General features: G+C 46.1%; 1 protein-coding gene across 1 annotated transcript; it reads right to left on the bottom strand.

Moving 5' to 3' along the window:
• Nucleotides 1-4027: 4027 nt before the first annotated feature.
• On the bottom strand, nt 4028-18065 carry LOC136465499 (uncharacterized). Its single transcript, XM_066464206.1, has 7 exons — nt 17989-18065; nt 14563-15119; nt 9912-10241; nt 7350-7505; nt 6039-6343; nt 5390-5957; nt 4028-4834 (listed from the first exon to the last, which is right to left on the bottom strand). Exons 1-7 carry the CDS (start codon nt 18063-18065, stop codon nt 4317-4319), a joined length of 2511 nt encoding a protein of 836 aa, XP_066320303.1. The 3' UTR covers nt 4028-4316.
• Nucleotides 18066-21181: the final 3116 nt, after the last annotated feature.

Raw genomic sequence — 21181 nt, 5'->3', positions numbered from 1 at the left:
ACAAGGTGGCCAACGATCTCTGCGACGTTACGGAGACCAAACAAGAGCACTGTCGGGGCACTCCGGATGAGGTATTCCGAGGAGACGGGCTCTCCCCTGGTGAGTTGTGCCATGACATTGGCGAACGAGAAGGTGAGGTGGCGTAGGTCCTCCCGAGACGGTCGGGGTCCTAAGAAGGCACCAAGCTAGCGCTCTATCCTTTCATTGTCGAAGCCGAGGAGCTGGCTACTCCCAGGGGTGTGGGCCTCCGATGTGTGCAGCCATAGCTCCTTAAGCGCCTCAGCGTTCGCATCGAGGCCAGCGGAGTGGAGAGGCTGAATGATGATGGAAGCCAGTGCCAGCTCTCCCTCCATCGTGACGGTGAAGTCCAGGTCCTCAAAGCGCACGTGCGCTCTTGGGACCTAGCTGATATTGTGATTGGCCATCCAAAGCCTGGTGTGGATGTCGAGACTCCCAAAAGGCCCCTACCTGGCACGCCAACTGTCGGTGTTTCGAGTAAACACCAACGAGTAAATTTCTAATATTGCGCGTCTGGCTCGGATGATGTGCTAAGAGGACACGAGGTTTATACTGGTTCGGACGGAATGTCCCTATATCCAGTTTGTTGTGTTGCTCTGTTACTAGCACTGAAAAGTTCGTAGTAGGGGTTACAAATAGGCGAGAGAGGGACAGGTCCCAAGTCTCTGGTGGAAAGAGCGAATGGGTATCGAGAGCTCGGTCACTGCTCGGCTATGTATTCGAGGTTCAATGCTAGTGGTTTTTGATCTGATGCGGTGCGATGCCCCTTAATGAGACGCCCTGCTTTCCCTTTTATAGGCCAAGGGAAAGCACGAGTTACAACGGGAGAAAAGATGAGAACGAGAGGGAGAGGAAGTCCTTCAGGGTTGTCGGGCCTTTCTTTCCCTTTTGTGTGGGCCCCGCAGACACGACATGTGGTGACAGGGACAGCTCCACGCCGGGTGCCTATCCGCCAATGATGCCATGCCCTAGCGTTGTCAACAGGTCGTAATGTCCTAGTCCGCCCCAGCGGGCGGCGCGACGAACCAGCGTGCTGATCAGCGGCCGTACAGGGAGTAGGCAGCATAGTGACCACGCGTTTGTCACTGTGGGTGATGTGAGTTCCCTGGAATGACATGTTGTGGGGACGGGTCGTGTTGAGACGTGACCGCTTCCTGCACGATGCTAGAAGTTTGACCTTAGGTTGTACTTTCTGGCCCGTAATGGTTAGCGGCGGCGTGAGCTTCCATTAGGAGCCCTGCCTGAGGGATCAGGCGAGGCGGAGCCCGCCCTCAGACGTCGGGCGAGGCGGAGCCAGCCCTCAGACGTCGGGCGAGGTGGAGTCCGCCCTCAGATGTCGAACGAGGTGGAGCCCGCCCTCATACGTCGGGCGAGGCAGAGCTCGCCCTCGGGGGTCGAGCGAGGCGGAGCCCGCGGCCTCGGTGCCGGGCGATGCGGAGCTTGTCCCCAGAGGTCGGGCGAGGCAGATCGCACGAGCGAGGCGGAGCCCGCCCTTAGAGGTCGGGCGAGGCGGAGCCCGCCCCCAGAGGTCGGGCGAGGCAGATCGCACGACCATGGGGTCGGGCGAGGCGGAGCCCGCGGCCAGAGGTCGGGTGAAGCGGAGCCCGCGGCCTCGGTGTCGGTTGGAGCTGTAGTCACACCTTTGACTGCCTGGATGGATTAACGTATAACGATCATTAGCCCATCCTCTTCGGGTACCCTAGTATTGGTCCACGACAACTATGGTACTTCCAACCATAAAACTATGAAATAGTTTCTATACTTGTCAATTAATATGAACGCTACACATGGAAATTATACTCCCAATAAATAGTTACTACATTGCAACCAATCATCTATATTCTCTCTCCTATCATCTACCTATCACAGCTCTTTCTATCTTGGTTTCCATGTAGATATTATTTCTTGTATGAGAAACTATTTTCTTATCTTTCCTCTTTAACCCCAATGCTATGTCAGCATTTTGTCTACTTTGCACCTTAATAATGACATGAAAACCATTCATTAGGATTGCCCTTATGACTGGTTTAAGCCGCAAGTAATCATCAATATGCTCATGTCGGTGATGCTCATTATTGTAATCATAGATGCAATGCCCCAAATGTATCTAGAAACATCCGAAATAATTCATGCTGTAATAGATATAAAATGAAGGCCTGTGAGCACCTTTGCAACTGTTTAGATGATGTTCACCACTGCTTGTCCTCTGTTAATTCGTGCTCTCTCCAATATTGTTCACGTCAGGCACTGTCCGTTCTTCCTGTACAACACTATTCGTAATGTTTTGCTGTTGAACGTTGGTCACTGTTCAAAAATTGTTTTACTGATCGCTGACTGTTCATGTGCTCTACCATAACCGGCGCTGCGGCAACGCGCCTGCCTACCCAGCATAATCGGTAATGCCGTCCGTCGGACGGACAGCCCCGTTAGTGGCGGTAATGCCCACGAGGCTTTCTCATCCTCTCCTATGTCCGTTCCCCTTCAGACACCATAATTTGTTAAAAAAAATATCGCCGCAGCACTGTGTCCGTGACTTCGCTCCTCGACCACGCTCTGCTGCACTCCCGCCCGCCTTCCTCAATGCCGCCGCGCCCAGCCACATGCTACGCTGCCCTGCGCCCCGTGCCATGCCCTCATCCACTTCGCCCGTCGCAGAAGGAGAGGCAGGGGAGGCCTGTGCCTGCATCCCCATCTAGCACGCCTGTCGACAGGAAGGAGAGGCCTACGCGCTGCGCTGGGGTGTACACTGGACCGTTGCTCTCGACGTCCCCCTACCCCAAGCTTGCTGGCTACGAAGTTCCCCACCATGTAAGCTGTGGCCGCCGGCAATGCTGTGTTTCAATTATTTCAGGCGTTTCAAACTTATGTTTCAAGTGTTTCATCTGGATGTTTCAAAAATAGATCTGAGATGTTTCATATGTTGCAATGACAATATACGCATGTTTCAAGCCTATGTTCAAAGTGTTTCAGACGCATGTTTTAAGTGTTTTTATCTGGATGTTATATATGTTTGTTATAGATGCACACGCATGTTTCAAGCGTTTGTTTTCACGTGTTTCAGATGTTTCAGACTTATGTTGCAAAAATGGATTTGGATGTTGCATATGTTGCTATGGTTATACATGCATGTTTCAAGAGCATATTTTAAATGTTTCATCTGTTTCAGTTGTATGTTGCAATTGTTTCATCTTTATATTTCAAAGTAGATCGGGTGTGCATATGTTGCAATGCGCGCTGGTGGTTGGCGAGCAGCGGCCTGCCGTAGGCACCTGGTGTTGCTGCCGAGACGCCGCCGCGGTTAAGTGCGGGCGCGGCAGGCCTGGTGCTGCTGCCGGAGCGCCGCCATGGTTCACGTGCGGACGCGGGGGTGTGGTTCTAGATGCTGGCGCGCGATGTGGGCGAGCGGGCGATGCAATGCGGGCGTTGGGTGCAAGCGCAGAGATCCGTTCGGATGGACGCTGCCTCCGCAGCGGGATTTAGCGCGAGATGAAGGGAGTCGCGTCAGACATGGGTGTGGGAGCTTCGTCCGAACGAACGCCACGGTCCGGACGCTAGTCGTCCCGTAGCATAGGACGCTAGTCGTCCCGTAGCATAATTGAAACATGTATAAGCAGAATACCAAGTTGTGGACCAGACTTCGACTTGCATAACTCCGTGTCACCCAAAAAAATAAGAGTTTGAGCTTGAATCAGGCAGGCCGTTCTATCTGCAAGCACAGAGCTCCACAAAGCACGTTAAGCATATATACGCAGTGTGGTAAATCTTAAAAGCCACATATTCACGTTCTGCCACAACAACATTCAACGGATGCAATAATCCAAAAAAAACAACAATGATAATTCACACGACTAGAGCGATTTTTTTTTAAATGAAGACTCAGATGACGATTTAACATGACTGACGATAAAACATTGAGCTTCCAAGTTCCAACCATCAAAATTGGAAGTCGTATGCCGATGCCGATAAGCGACAATAAGCTCAGAATCAGAATGAGCAAGACTTAGAGCTGGAATGCAATTACCTCGCCTGCTATTATTACTTTTACGAAAAGCTCGACACATACTAGTAATACACAACGGACGATAGTGAGACGAGACCTGTGATATGATGGTAATAAAAAAGAAATTACACTAGTTACAACAGTTTCCCCAACAACAAATGGCCCAATAGATACATCACCCGCCACCTAAATTATCACATCTCCCAACGTTCTGTGACCTCTTATGAAACAGTTGCCTGGTTCCGCTGTCCCCCAGACGATATACCGGTAGCCTATGATTTTGACATGAATGTACACTTCACATTCTCCTGTTCCTCTCCCTATTCCAATCTCCTGCAGATCCTAGAGAAGAGGTCAGTGTTGCTTTCCTCAACTTCTGCTGGTTCTCATACTCCTTCTCAAGCCGTGCTTGTGATGACACCTGGACCGGATGCCTTCCGCCGTTTCCATGGGGCTGCCTCGTATCGACCATAAGACCCCGCTCGGACCTGACAGGAGAAGCACTATCTTCAACAGGCACAGGCCACTTTATAGTTCCCTTACCAGGGTTATTCAAGCGTGCAGAATCATTCTTCCTGTCAACAATTTTCTTGGTAGAGTGACTGCTCCCATTCCAAGTTGCATCATTGTTACGAGAACCTGATGAGCTCTCAGTTGTACCAAACTGGGATGAGGGCTTCCGGGCTTTCATCACCTTTTCAGATGGTGATTTTGGCCACTTAATTGCCCCATTGCTGTATCCTTGGCCACTCCATGATTCAGTGCTTCTTTTCATATCACATAAGATCTCAGCGGCACGCTGTATCTTTGGCGATACTGCTTGTGAGAAAGGAAAGCTCACATAAGTAAATCATCAAAAGTAAGATAAACTGAAAATGAGCAATACCAGATGAATGCCCAGAAAACAGTATTTTCGGATACAGGACGAGTGCCTAGCTATAGAGATAAAGAATTCCTAGGTACTTCTATTCTGGCTTAACTTGCAAATGCTACATGACACAAGAAGGCATAATATGGTTCAATATAATATTGAACATGTGAGGCCAACAAAGCATTTGTACATCTAGAATAGTGATCTATAAGCATGTCGAATTATTCAAATTTAATTTCTTAGCAATTACTCCCTCCGTTCCAAATTGTAAGTCATTTTGGCTTTTCTAGATACATATGGTATTTCTTAGCAACTACTCCCTCCGTTCCAAATTGTAAGTCATTTTGGCTTTTCTACATACATGTACATATATCTAGGTGCATAGCAAAATCTACGTACCTAGAAAAGGCAAATCGACTTGCAATTTGGAATGGAGTACTATTTCCATCAAGGTAATATGAATACCAAAGTAACTTATTCCAAAATAGATTTTGGCCTACCTTGAGAAGTTTTTAAAAGAGAATGCTCACTGTCATGCTTCTGGAAACCATCTAAAGAGTCAACATGATCCAGGGGTTGCAGTTGCTGAGAACCATGCTCACCCCCAATTTTTCTTGAGTGAATGTTCTGTACAAGTGATCCGGAAGTTGATTCCGTGCCACACAAATTATATTGTCCATCACATGAATCCGTTATACATAATTTCACTGCATCCATCTCTTGAAGGAGATCATCAATTCTATGGACAGACGTATCTTCATAATCTAGAGGAGTGAGGTTGGATCCAACCCGCACCCATTGCCACTGGGAGTTACTCCTACTTGACCCATGTTTACCACAGTCAACACTTTGTCGACAGCCCCCAGCCTGTGAGTGTGACCAAGGAAATGGTGGCAAACTAGCTCCATGAACTGTCATGGAAGGCATATAAGGCTTAACTCCAGCTGTGCTCTCACTTCCAGATGCTAAAAGAGAGTCCAGATCTTGTCGATGAGGAAGTGTTAAACGGCTTAAGATATCTTTTGGATGACGAAGTGCAGTATCACAGACATTGATTTGTGATGAGTCCTGGGTAGTAGTATTAAAAAGGTCCAACAAACTTTGAGGCACAGACATGATATTGGTAGTAACACTGAATATTTTACTTACCTTAACCAAGGGAGATGGCTTGTCACCACATTGCTCTTTGATATCACAGCTAGAAGTGCTTGCAGGAGGAAGTTTAGGGCTCAGAATGATATTAGAGTCCTTTCCATGGCAATAGTCCATGTCAGAAAGCATAGAAAAAGCTTTTCTGACAGAGACTAGGAGTTCCTCTTTCGTGCGCAATACCTTCTTTCCTTTCTCTCTTCCTAAGCTGGAATACTTGTAAGTGCCATCGAGAAGTTCGCTCAATGAGAGGTTCTCAATGTGATTTGTGATGTCACGAACATCAGATTTAAGGCCATGTGCTCCTGAATAAATATGTCAACCACTGTAAGTTGATGCAAATCGGTTTGACCATAAGGCAGAGATTTTTGAATGTTATCCATGCTATATGAGATGGGGAAAGAAAATTTTATACTACGAAGGCCACATGGCATAAATAATATAGAAGCATACACTGCAAAAAAAAGGCATCAAGACCTAAATAACATAGCATTGTTAAGATTGTATGTAGGCCTGCCAAATTAGTTTATGCAAGTAAAGGCATACAAAGAAACAAACAAAGTATCATCAAACACACACAAAAAAGACTACATAATAAACATTTTTGTTATTAAAAAGCAGGGATCTAAAGAGAGACATGGAAATATTGATAACTCAAAGAACCACATCATGCCTACTGCTACTGCCAATCCTTGAATGAGTGTGAAAACAAACTCCAAAGAAAATAAGATGAGAAGAGCAATTGGAAACCTTTTTTGGAAAGATTAAACAGGAAGAAAAAATACTATTATGATCAAGGGTTACAATCACATTCACGCAAGATTCAACTGAACTTCAATCCCTAGGAGTTGATTCCAAAACCCACACGATGGAATGGACAAATCGATAAAGAAAATGGAAACAGCTCATACATACATACAACTAACCATAATTGCTTGTAAGTGCATAACTAGAGTCCATTATCATATATAAGTTAAGAGGATGAGGCTTTGAAATATATGACCGGGACCAGAGCTTCAGAAATCTTTGGAGAATGGCATGGTCAAAAGTAAGCAGACTCTGAATAACATGTACCAGTGCAGCATTTAGTATGCAAAAGCTAGATACTGCTAAATCAAGAGTTAACCTTCCTATAGAATTATTTAATATGTCTAAGTACCACAATGTTAGGAAAACAATTAGCAGACCTTCATACAGAGACATTTGACATCCACCTATCCACTAAGCTCGTGTGATCAGACTTAACAAAAGAAATAACTAGCAGTGCTAAGATATAAATGCATGATGTAGATGCAACCAGTTACTACATACCAAGTACGCTGTTTCCTGAGAAACCAGAATCAAAATTTGCTAGACCAGCCTTTGATGAGAAACAATCATATTTTGATCTGACACCAGACCTAATATTCTTCTTATCAATTCTCTTTGCATCAGAAATGCGCTTCTGCTTGAGCAACCGAGATTTTTCTGTGTATAATTAGGATAAGTGCAAAATTATTTATTGTCAGAATATCAAACAGAACAGCAGCATGTGCATTAAAGCGAGTAGAACAAATGAGCACTCAACTATATCAAATCAAATGTGCATAAAGATTTTAAAAAAAGTATGGCAGGGAGTAATTAGTACTGCAGGTCTGGTTAATGAGTGGCTATTAATTTTGTACGAGCAAAATGGCTAGTAAGTAGCAGGAAGAACAGGCACATATTTCTTCTTCCTTTTGGCTCATTCAATCTGCAGCCTGATTTCTAGACTTACTATAATTAGAAAGGTAAAATCCATTTCCTAATGGAATGTCCTGACCCAGTGCCATTAAGCCCCCCCCCCCCCCCCCCCAATTACCAGCCAGAAACAAGAAAATACAACAACAAAGCCTTTAAGTACCAAACAAGTTGGGGTGGGCTAGAGTTGAAAACCAGCATAAGCAATCAAGGTTCAAGCACGTGAATAGCTGTTTTCCAAGCACTCCTATCTAAGGCTAAGTCTTTAGGTATATTCCATTCTTTCAAGTCTCCTTTTATTGCCTCTACCCAAGTCAACTTCGGTCTTCCTCTGCCTCTCTTCACGTTACTATCCTGGCTTAGGATTCCACTACGCACCGGTGCCTCTGGAGGTCTCCGTTGGACATGTCCAAACCATCTCAACCGGTGTTGGACAAGCTTTTCTTCAATTAGTGCTACCCCTAATCTATCACGTATATCATCGTTCCGAACTCGATCCCTTCTTGTATGACCGCAAATCCAACGCAACATACGCATTTCCGCGACACTTATCTGTTGAACATGTCGTCTTTTCGTAGGCCAACATTCTGCACCATACAACATAGCAGGTCTAATCGCCGTCCTATAAAACTTACCTTTTAGCTTCTGTAGTACCCTTTTGTCACATAGGACACCAGATGCTTGGCGCCACTTCATCCACCCTGCTTTGATTCTATGGCTAACATCTTCATCAATATCCCCGTCTCTCTGTAGCATTGATCCTAAATATCGAAAGGTATCCTTCCTAGGCACTACTTGACCTTCCAAACTAATATCTTCCTCCTCCCGAGTAGTAGTGCCGAAGTCACATCTCATATACTCAGTTTTAGTTCTACTGAGTCTAAAACGTTTGGACTCCAAAGTCTCCCGCCATAACTCCAGTTTCTGATTCACTCCTGTCCGACTTTCATCAACTAGCACTACATCGTCTGCGAAAAGCATACACCAAGGGATGTCCCCTCGTATGTCCCTTGTGACCTCATCCATCACTAAGGCAAACAGATAAGGGCTCAAAGCTGACCCTTGATGTAGTCCTATCCTAATCGGGAAGTCATCCGTGTCTCCATCACTTGTTTGAACACTAAAATAATTTTTAAAAATATGACAAGTAATAACTAGTACGGCAGATGGGGTTAATGAGTGGCTATTAATTTTATATGAGCAAAGTGGCCAGAAAGTAGCAGGAAGAACAGGCACATTTTTTTTCTTCTTTTTGGCTCATTCAGTCTGCCATCTGATTTCTAGACTTACTATAATGAGACGGCTAAAATCCATTTCCTAATGGGATGTCCTGACCCAATGCCATCAATTAGCAGCCAGAAACAAGAAAAAGGTGAACCAATCTTTACCTGACCAAAGCCCACTAAAGCAGTTAATCAACTGCTGTTAGATACTTAAACCATTTGAATATAGTCTCTTGATGATGGGTATAGTTATTCAGCAACATTAATTACTTCGTTTAAATCATTTTAGCATATTAAGACAACAAAACCAAGGCATACTCGGACTGCCACAGATGAGTTAGCTGTTACCCAAGCCTATGGAAACAGTGTCATAAGAGGAAAACTAATAGGAAAGACCACCTCAAATCAGGGAGGTTTCAAACATTACATGATATAAACTTCATAGGAATAAGAGATAAAAGGACGAGAGCACCCTCCACAGGAAAAATAACCAAGCTATCCCATTCTACCTGTGCACTCCCCTTTACAAAATTTAGTCACAGTTATACAAGACTACATCATCCTTGCAATCTGCTTGGCAAACATAGTTCCATTGCTGCCGAGATTGAGAATGTCCCACACAAACTTAGCTTCCATTCCAGCTTTGGATATTTGCCTTGTAATTGTATGAATCAAAGCAGATGTAGCTTACTCTAACTTTTGAAATGGAAATCAGCAAGCAATTGAAGGTTATCTATGCGAAGAAATTGAATAAAAGCAAGGCCCCAAGGATGAGAGATGAAGCAGCGAGGAATTCAGTGCAATCAAGAAATAATGTTGAATCAAAACACGATAGCATGGCAATAAAAGTGGATTGTCCTAACATGGGCAATAAAAACGAACTACATCAAATTGGACAATTGCAAATGAATAAAGAAAGTTTATAACTTACCAGATGCTGCGCATGGTGTCAAATCAGGCACATTCTTCTGTGATATGAATTCATGTCCCTTAGCCTCAGCATCTCTACCAGTTTGTACTGGCTCAAGCTTCGGCCTTTTTGAATAAGGTGGAACGTCCAACAACTTCATGGTCTTTTTTGTCACTATCTTACTATCTTGCTTATGCAAGGATTGAACCGTATCATTTGCAACATAATCCCGTTTGCCGTTTTCAGACTTCAAGCCAAAACCAAGAGATTTCTGCATAGGGACTTCCAAAGACGTCCTTTTACTTCTATAAGACGGAAAGCCTTCTGCATTCTGGTTGTGCTGCTTCACATCTGCACATGTGTTTTTAACATACAAATGAGTAGCGAATTAGTTTAAAGAAACAGTATACATAAATAAAACGTTTAGAGAGATAATATAATTGCCAGAATACTCCAAAAACATAACAGAAAATTTTGTAAGGAAACGTATTCTTCACTTTAATTTTAAATGGAGGATACGAAGATATTTTCTCAGAATACTCCAAAAACATAACGGAAAATTTTGTAAGGAACCATATTCTTCACTTTAATTTTAAATGGAGGATACAAAGATATTTTCTCAGGGTATGAGCAAGATTCATGGATGAATGGGCCAAAAGAAAAAAGCAATTCAACATCCAAGCAAGCCCAAAAGGAGGGAAAAAAATTATATGCCTACGTGATGCCCGTGAACCCCCGTACAGCACCCCTCGTACGCCATCAGATCAGTCTCCGTGTGCGATTAAGCCGTGATTCGCGAAATCAGCGGAGATATTCCAGGCAGCATGCGGCCATGCGGATGCGTGGTGGACCAGCCAGGCGTTGATTAGGATGCTCCAACGGCACAGAAGAGGTGTTGTATATAGGTTCGCATGTATTATAATTTTTTTCCCCAAAAGGAGGATGAAGTTGTATATGGTTTTGAAAGTGGGCAAGTATATTCTATTTCTGAAGGTTACAAGATTCACATGCTTTGACATGTGCGTTCCTTGCCAATCAATCTAAACGCTCTCAAAGGAATTTTTGCGTTCAATGGTAATTAACTCATCCCATTATCAGCCATCAGAAAATCCTCTAGTCTAAAGGAAGTTCATGAATAAATTCCTACTAAAATCATGGCTATTAAGGCGTCACCTAGGCGATAAGGCACGCTGGAAATCTGGGTGACCCCATCGGCATGACCAAAAGTCAGCGAAAGAGAGCGAGGGAGGGAGAACAGAGGAAGAACGGGAGGGTAGAGAGCAAGCAAAGCCAAGAACCTGCAGCCGCTGCCATCCCCACTGTCTCCAGTGCCAGTGGGCGGCACAGCACTTGCTACGGTCAACTGCGGCACAGCCGATCTGGAAGGAAACTGCAGCAGTAGTTGATTTGAGGGCGTAGAGCAGTGAGGAAGAAGCAGGAGGGAGAAGTTTTAGGTGGCGGCGGTGCATCTGGAGAATGAGAGGAGCAAGCTGCGCTGAGGGAGGGAGCACTCACACAAGAGGCAGAGAGCGAGCGGCGGCGCTGGGAATCGGGGCCCCCATTAAATGTATCCATGTAGGTCACCCAGGGGAGGGTTACATGGCAGCTGATGGGCTGAGCCAGCCCCTTCTTACTCCTCCCTCCTCCTTTTTCTTTATTATTTTCCTTTTTCCTCAGCCACATGTGTTAGATTCATATGGCGTAGCCTTTACTCACCTTATGACCGCCTAGGCGTCACCTAGGCAATTGGAAGGGGGTGGCTCGCCACAACTCAGCCCTACTGCCTTAAGAACCATGATTAAAATCCCTCTAAAGTAACTTAACACATTACTTTCATGGGAAAACTAACCAAAAAAATGAACTTATATAAGGTTTTAAAAGAAGAGAGAACAAAGACCATGACACAACAGTTGCATTGTGGAACTTTCCGTTACATAATTGTAACAGATTACAGAAAAAAAATAAGACAAAACAGATAGTAAAACACCCATTAAAAATTTAAGTTCCACCTATCTCCCCAGTCTATGGCCAAATGACCAACACATGAAAAGAACGTAAGTCCAAAGTACATACGACAGTAAATAAAACCATGCATGCAAATATCACAATCAGCAAGGATGACCAGTGTTTGTGCGTGCGTGTCTAAGTTTGATCATCACCCCTAGGGCTCTGTAAGGGACCGGCCCTTTCTTTGATTCTCTGATAAATGACAAACAGCTCTCTTGCATGTCCCGAAAAAATATAAATATAAATATAAGAAACTTAAGAGGAAAGTAGAATTGAACCTCACAGAAAATACTCAATATTCACAAAGAAACACAAATAAAAAAGTTTAACAAAACTGTTCATTTCATTGCTGGAATCCAATATGCAACCAAGTAAAATGCAGTCTGCATAACGTACAACCAGAATCAGGGTGCAAAACAACTATGATGCAGTGTTTGGTTTCATGTTCCAATAAGGAAAGGTCACTGCATGAGTTCTGTTTGAGGGCAATTATTCAATTTCAACTGCAAGGAGCTCCAAGGAACTGACTCCAATGGACATGCAGCTGAGCGAAATATATCGTAGTCCTTTATGCGATAAATCGAACAAAATAATAACTTGTCCCAAAGGGAACCTGCTCAGCGCAAAGCAATAGCCAACTTTTGGAAGGTTGAATTGTTGCAAATTCTGCCCATTTTTCGCAACACTGATACACTCACAAACAATCATGCACAGATTTGAGGATCGCGACATACATATACAGATTTGAGGATCACAACATACATATTTGAGGATTTCTTGACAGGAAATGGGATTATCAAAGTAGCACCAAGTCAACCAGAACTACCCAATCCAAGCAACATAAGTAAACGGGCATAAAATATAGCATATGCGTTTCTATTGTAAATAAAGAAACCAATGCAGTATGAAAAGACAATGACAAAGATAATGGGCACTGACGCACGGTCCATGCTGCGAAGTGACACAAAGGAAAAAGTTTCATGGAATCAAATGAAGCAACATGGAAGGCTTTGAAGGGAGGGAACAGGAGTGACAGCAAAGTGATGTTTCTAAATGACATGGACCAAGTAAATGCCACTACAACAACCAGAAAAGACAACTATAGACCACCAGATAACAGGGGCACTAGACAATCAATTGCAAGCACCTCAAGATCACATAATAAACATAATAAAGAGGACTATGTACACAGACACAAGCATTTACAAGCTGCCAAGAAAAAGAAAATAATATGTAATCTATTGCAGACAAGAACATATAACCAACACAGACCGCAAACAATAGATCAGCTGATACATGGGGGAAAAAAACATCAAAGCTGCAGGCAGGGGGCGGATATGGGCCTAGGGCCACTAGGGCCGTGGCCCTAGACGTGGCCCAAAAACCCCACTTAGCACCCTTCAAGTCTCAGGGCTCAATCGAGGTGGCCGAAACTTTGTCCTAGTAATTCTTCGTGCCCCAGCCCAGCAACAGCCTGCCCTGTCTTCTCTTTTAGTTGCGCTCGTTCCAATCCAGAACCCCAGCACAGAATCACGTAGCGTCCGCCGATAGCGCTGGCCAAATCGAACGCCAGTGTTCCGCTGGCCAAAATCGAGCGGCGGAACACGGCCACATGAAGGGCTCAGCGACCATGGTCATCGGTGCTGCTACTTCAAGGAGACCGGGCAGCCGGTGGCGCGCTGCCATATCGAGGAGCTGGCGCTGGTAAGGGTCCGCGGCGCCGGTATGCTGCAGGGACGGGTCAGGCGGTCAGCCACAGATGGCCAAGGGCCAGCGACTCTTACATTGCTGTCTGCTGCAGGCTGCAACAAAGGCAAAACCGCACAGCACAAGCTGACCAACAGCTTTTGGCCTCCTGCACTGCAGACCAGTAGCACACCGCCGCGGCCGGCCAGAACAAGCTAGTACTAGCAGTCAGCACATCGTTCACTTGTTCCTAATTTCCAAATATGCAATGTTAAATGTTTCATTTCCAACTTTGTTTTCAGTTGTTTCTGGCCTAAGTAGCACGCTGTTGTTGATCCAGATACAGGAGGCGAGGATAAAGGCATGAAGCAAATCACTTTAGTTACATACTTATTTTGTACCGTGTTATTGTTTTACCAAATTTCTTGTATGATTAAGCGGGGAATTGATATATCACTAAATTATGCATCTTTTCGTTCACTTTTGTGAATTATCTGTGAATGGCTGAGCTTGGGTTGTTTAGGTGCGCGCTTAGATAGTGGCCCTAGGCGTCGAGATTCACGAGCTCCGCCACTGGCTGCAGGCATCATCATGGGAAGAGCTCACAAATCTGCTAAGTAAGTCATCGAACTGGCTTCCCCTTCCCATGCCATAATTCATTAACATACATCTCTGCACGGCAGCCGGAAACTCATCCTCATCCAAGCACACGTGATCAATTAGCAACAAAACAATCCAGACACAAAATGGAAGCACCGTGCTCCCTGTCCACCTCCACCACAGAAATGGAAATTACTTACTACCTGCTAAATAACTATAGCATCCCCACTAATAACAGCAGCAGAAGCAGCGTGAATTTCCGTTACATAGTACAAGCAGACACAGGAGCAGTGAAATTAACTCCCCCACCAAAAATCCAAATCACACCGAATCCTTCCACCATGACGACAACTAAACAGAGGGAGAAGAGGGGCAATACCACCACCGTGCCGCCGATCCGCGTCGGCGCAGCGCCTGAGCACCTCCCCGCCCCCGCCTCCGGGGCCACCACCTCCGGCGACAGCCCCGTCCACCCCCTCCTCCGCGGCTGCCGGCGCCAGGATCTTCCCGAACTCCACCTTGGCTGGTAACGGCAGCTCCACCGCATCCACCCACGGGGCCCCGCGAGGCCCAGGACCACCGAAATCGCACCTCCCCCACCTCACCTCCAAAACCGCCTCAAATCGGCGCCGTTCCCGGCGAATCGGGCCACGGAGAGGCGCGGGGCCTCCGATTCGCGCGAGATCTGGCGGGATCGGCGCGGGGCGCGGGCGGCGGCGGCGGCGGCGGGGCGGCGGGGGCAGGAGGTGGGGGAGGGGGACATCTAGGGCTTGGGAGCCGCGGGAGGTGGGTGGGTGTGAGGGAGGAAAGGGAAAGGGGAAGGGGAGGGAGCGCGGAGGTATATATAGTTTTCGGGAAAATACAAGGCCGGAGTGGGGGCCAACGGCCGGCTCACGCACTCGCTGCGCCCCGGGGCAGCTCAGCGCCCGTGGTTTTCTGGGATTTTAATAATTCTTTTTTCTCTCTTTATTTAGTTTGGAATTTCTTCTATTTATTTATTATCTACAAGTATAGTATAGTACTAGTGTTGGAAGTTTCTTGTTGAAGGTGTTCTGGAGGAACCGATCCTGGATATCCGCTGAGATAGGAATTCATGCCTATCCTTTTCTGTTGCTTGTCTCCCTCATCAACTTTAGGTAACGGAGTGGAATGTTGCACATGGACATGGGACTGGATCACCAAAATTAAATGCAACAAGAGGGTAGAATCTTCACTCTTCGATGGCAAAACAAAAAGATACATAGTAATAGTAATAAGTATAAGACGATGGAAATTAAATTACACAAGACAAGTTTTTTCCCCAACCTACAGACAAAAGTGATATTTATTATGGCTATTATAGGGGGGAACGTATTTAGAAGCAAACGGTCTTAGGGTCTGTTTGCTCTGTTGCCACAGTTGGCTGCACAGCGACGCCAAAAGTGTCACGCTCGATTTCAACACCATACTTTTGGCGAGAAACGGTTTGGAAATAAACTAGGATGTGGTTGCAAGGCTTGCGGCATACCGCAATTGCGAAAACGTGCCAAAAGCGTGCACGATGCGGCGCGGTGAAGAAGCGAATTAAACGCGTCCTTAGTACGTTATATGTGTTTTAATAAAATAATTTTTTGTTTGATGCATCTTTGATAAAATTACATTAAAACCAGAAATATGTGCATTGTCACAAAAAAAATTCAACCCACAACCGTATGCGCATGGTAAATTTGGATTTTGTAGTTTCAACCAAATCAATCCTACTTTGTGGCAAACCAAGGTTAAATTTGAGGACCTATTTAGTCGGAGAAGCTACACTTAGGCGGATTCACCCTTCTAGTATAAAAAATGGTTTCTTTCCGCTATATCTTCTCTTATAGAGCCATTTCATGAGCGCATTTGGAAGGATTTTACCCAAGTACAAAAAGCTCCGTCAAAGAGGATCTGAGTGTCTTGTAGAATATATGGTACTTTTCTCATTGTTTCTCTTAAAAATATATTTTTAAGACCATATGGCGCTCCTAGCATTAGTAGGCACTGTGTTATTCAGCTTGCCAAAGTCATCACGAGGTCCTAAAACTCGATCATTGGGGAGAGTCGTCGTATATCCTTGGTGTTTATAGTTGAGAAGCTTTACGGTGCTGCGTCCGTGCTCCGTCGTGCCGGCAGGCATCTTTACCGCACTCTGAGCGTGGCCGCTTGTCTTCCTTCCTCTCCATCGCGTCTCCTGCCTGCCACGATCGCCTGTCTTCCTCTTGGCCCTTGTGTCATCCTCGGCTTGCTCCGATGCCTGATGTGGCTGCCTCTCCGGCCACTTCCCCTGACACCCCATGGCACAGTCCTCTGCCCGATTGCGCGAAGTAGATGAACTCCTCAGCCACAGGCGTACGCAGCCGCGCGGACCTCCTATTTGTTATGCGTCGTGTTCTGCCAGCTGCCTTGATGCGCCTCTGGCCCCCTCCTCACGCAGACGACCTTTGCGTCGCCCGTGCTGATGGGCGGCCTGCTCGTGGATTGTCTTGGATGGTAGCGATATGGTGGCTTGCGCAGCGGGGGGCGTCGTGCGGCAAGCAACAAGGGATGTTGCGCTGAAGCGCTTGTTGCAAGCGTATGTTTCAATTATTTCAGATGTTTCAGAGGTATGTTGTAAGTGTTTTCACATGTTGTTGCAAAAATAAATCAAGATGTTACATATGTTGCAATGGCTATACACGCATGTTGCAAACGTTCGTTCCAAATGTTTATTTGTTTACCAGACGTATGTTGCAAGCATTTTATCTGGATGTTGCATATGCTTGCAATGGCTTTCAAGTGTTTTCAGGTGTTTACAGTGTTTCAACCTTATGTTGCAATTGTTTCAACTGTTTTGGATATATGTTGCAAGTATTATCTGGATGTTATGTATGTTTTGCAATGGTTTTTAAGTGTTTTAGAAGTATTTCATCTGTCTTCTTTTAAATGTTACAACAGTAGATCGGGTGTTGCACTGATATGTGCGTGTGAAGCGCGAGAGAGGGCATGAGCAGTCCTGCGCAAGCGACGTCCGGATGGCGTGGGCCTCCACGTGGGCACGCGAAACGCAGGCGCGGACACACGGGCAATGTCTAGCCAACGTGGGCCCAGCATGAAAAGCACGAAACGGGATGCAAAAAAGACCGCAACCATGGGCATTCGGACGTCCAGAGGCTGCCATCCTTGATCTAACTTAGAATGCAGAACTTTCAATCCCCCCACCCCCAGGATTCAAACGACGTACTTTTAAATTGGTTCTTTTGGTTTGCCTCGTGACAAACCAAGGTTCAAACAGAAGCATACTCCTTCGGACGTGCGGGTGCGGCCTAGCTGTGAAAGGGAGCGAGCCACTGGAACGTGCACCGATCGAGAAAACGCGAGTTCACAGTTCACACGGCGATGCGCTGACAACTGACACTGTGCATGGATGGAGTCCGCTGCCGCACGAGCATCAGAACTCAGAGATACAGAATTACAGAGCACAAGACTGTAGGCATGTTCAGCATCAGCATGCGCACCACCACTCCAGCCCCGTATGATGTATAGCAAGGCGCGGACCGTTTGTGGTAAAAAAAAGGAAGAATACAGTGTTAGCACCCAAGGTGCCGAAGGAATACAGGAAGAACAGATTACAAGAATAAGCTACCAGGAATGATTAAACTGAATTCGAGTTTACATTTTCTGTTCATGTCCCCTCTTTCTCCAATCCTCCTACTACTTATACATTGGTTCCTAGTTGATCTAGGATGGGCCGGTCACCCTAGAGCTGGGCTTCATGATTCTCTTGGGCCTGATTGGAAGTGGGCCGGTAGGCAACCTGGAAGTGGCATCTTCTTGATTAGGTGCCGCGCGGGCCAGAGCTGCTGACAGTCCCCGGGTCTTCAGAGCCGGCATGTCCCCAAGCCAGCGCACACGGAAACTACTGTCACAAAATGACAAGCGGCTCCCAGGTAGCCAACTCTGGTGGAGTATGGGACCACTGTATGAGACCTTGCTCCATGGGATGATCTCCCAAAGTCTAGCGACGCTGAAGAACACGCAGTGGCATTTGGAAGGTTTGCAAGTCAAAAGGCAAGGTAGAAGATACCTGTTGAGTTCTAGGCGACAACTTCAGCTGGGACACATGAAACACCGGGTGTATCGAGGAGGATGGTGGTAACTCCAATTTGTAGGCTACGGGTCCAATCTTCTCTAGGATGGTGAAAGTCCCAAAGAAACGAAATGACAGCTTGTGGTTTGCTCGGCGCAATAGAGAAGATTGTACATATGGCTATAGCTTCAAGAACACTTTGTCACCTACTGAGAACACCCTCTCTGATCGACCCTTGTCAGCTTGACACTTCATGCATTCCTGAGCATGCAGCAAGTGTTGCTGGATAAGCTCTTGCATAAGCCTGCAACCAGCCAACCAAGATTCCAAATCTGGAACAGGAGCAACCGATTCCACATCCAGTCCCATGTGTCGGGGTGGAAAGCCATACAGGACCTCGAAGGGGGACTTGCCCAATGCGGAATGGAATGATGTGTTATACCAATACTCCGCAAAGGGACAGCCAACGATGCCACTGGGAAGGGCAGGAATGAGCAAAACAGCGGAGAAAGGTTTCGAGGCATTGATTTACCCGTTCGGTTTGGCCATCCGTCTGCGAGTGGTATGAGGAGCTGAGGCAGAGAGAAGTACCAGCTGCCTTAAACAGAGCCTGCCAAAACTGACTGGTAAAAATCTTGTCGCGATCAGAGATGATGGAAGTTGGCAGACCATGTAGGCGATAAACATTGTCTAGGAACAGCTAAGCCACAGTCTTGGCCGTGAAGGGGTGCTTCAAAGCAATGAAATGAGCAAATTTAGAAAACTTATCGACAATGACTAAGATTGCATTGGCAGCTCCTGATGCTGGAAGGCCCTCGACAAAATCCATGGAAATGATCTCCCAGGAGGTTTGAGGAACCGGCATAGGCTGCAACAGTCCTGGGTAACAAGCACGGTCAGGTTTAGCCTACAAGCAAACGGAACAGGGCTGCACCATGTGCCAGACATCGGCTTTCATGCCCTTCTAGAAGAAAAGACGCTTTAGTCTAGAGTAGGTAGCTGGTGCACCGGAATGACCCCCCATCGGGCTAGCATGAAAGGCTGTCAAGACTTGTTGTTGGATAGCTTTACTGGATCCTAGCCAAATGCGCCCCTTTGAAAGCTCTAGTTTGGTTTTGGTGAATTGATGAAACCCTAAGTGCTAACCTAGTTTATCAAGTGATCATGAGATAGGTAGCACACTCCAAGTGGTGAAGCAAATGAAGATCATAGCATGGTGATGATCAAGTGCTTCGACTTAGAAAGAAGAAAGAGAAAAACAAAAAGCTTAAGGCAAAGGTATATTTTGTAGGAGCTATTTTGTTTTGGTGATCAAGCTTGGTGGGATTCAGCGCTTTCGGGAAAATGGAATGCCTATTTTCTATTGCGCCGGATGCAAATTCTTGTGGTTAGCACATTGGAGCAAGGGTGAAAAAGTTAGAAGTGAAAACGAGTTGATCGCAAAGACGCTGGCGTCGGTCAACTGATCGGACGCTGGGTCTGAAAACATCTGACGCTGGACCTGAGATGCACCGGACGCTGGTTTCTGCGTTCGGTCAAACTGACATGGCGACACAGTGACTAGGGTTTAGCACCGGACGCTGGTCTGTGTCCGGTCAAGGTGGACCGGACGTGTCCGATCAAAGAAAACCAGATTTGGACCCTTACTGTAAATGACCGGACGCTGGTGGTTCAGCGTCCGGTCAGTTTTGCTGGAGCGTCCGGTCAGCAGACGACCGTTGAAATCTGACGAACAGTATTTGAAGCAGAGGACACGTGGCGTGAATCACGTGACCGGATGCTGAGGGCTAGCGTCCGGTCGATCGGACCGGAGCGTCTGGTCACCCCGCGCTGTGCCCAGTGAAGGGGTACAACGGCTCTATTTCATGGGGGCTTCTATTTAAGCCCCATGGCTGGCTCAAGCTCACTCTCTTGTACATTTTCATTGACATAGCAACCTTGTGAGCTTAGCCAAAGCACTCCCACTCATTTCCATCATTGATTCATCATCTTAGTGAGATTGTGAGTGAATCCAAGTGCATTGCTTGAGTGTTTGCATCTAGAGGCACTTGGTGTTCGTGTTTCGCTGCAAATTTCACTTGTTACTCTTGGTGGTTGCCGCCACCTAGACGGCTTGGAGCAGCGAGGATCGTTGAGCGGAGGGTGGTGATTGTCTCCGGCTCCGATCGTGGTGATTGTGAGGGGTTCTTGACCTTTCCTCGGCGGAGCGCCAAAAGGTACTCTAGTGGATTGCTCGTGGCTTGTATGATCCTTATCTTGTGTTGGTTATGCGGCACCCTATTGAGGGTTTGGTGTGTGAAGCCAATTAGCGCGTGAACCTCTAAGTGAGTGAATCGCCACAACGAGGACTAGCTTGCCGGTAAGCAAGTGAACCTCGGTAAAAATCATTGTGTTCATCATTGATTCTGAGGTGATTGGTCTTCATTGTTATTCATCTTTGTGATTGATTGGGACTTCATCTACATGGCGGTATAACTATCCTAATCACTCTCTTTACTTTACCGTAAACTAGTTGACAAGCTCTTTAGTGTAGCTAGTTGTGAGAGCTTGCTTGCTTGGTTGGTGTGGCTCTTTAGTTAGTCTTTGAGAGCACACTAACATAGGATAGTGTCTTTGATATTGTGTGAATAGACACTATCTAAACTAGAATTGTGGTAGGTGGCTTGCATTTTAAGTAGGCTAGCGCAACACTCGCTTCGCCTCATAATTGTCTAACCACTTTGTTAAGTGTTGTTGTAGAAATTTTATTAGGCTATTCACCCCCCCCCCCTCTAGCCATTAGGACCTTTCAAGTGGTATCAGAGCCGAGGTCATTGTTATTTGAGGCTTAACAACCTTTGGTGTTAAAATGGCTCAAATCAACAACACCAAGAAGCCACCCTAGTTTGATGGCTCAAATTATCCTTATTGGAAGTCAAAG

This window comes from Miscanthus floridulus, chromosome 7 (genome assembly GCF_019320115.1).
Source record: "Miscanthus floridulus cultivar M001 chromosome 7, ASM1932011v1, whole genome shotgun sequence".
In the NCBI taxonomy this organism is placed as follows: domain Eukaryota; kingdom Viridiplantae; phylum Streptophyta; class Magnoliopsida; order Poales; family Poaceae; genus Miscanthus; species Miscanthus floridulus.
The sequence above is the reverse complement of the archived record's forward strand: the minus strand, read 5'-3'. Positions and strand labels throughout refer to the sequence as shown.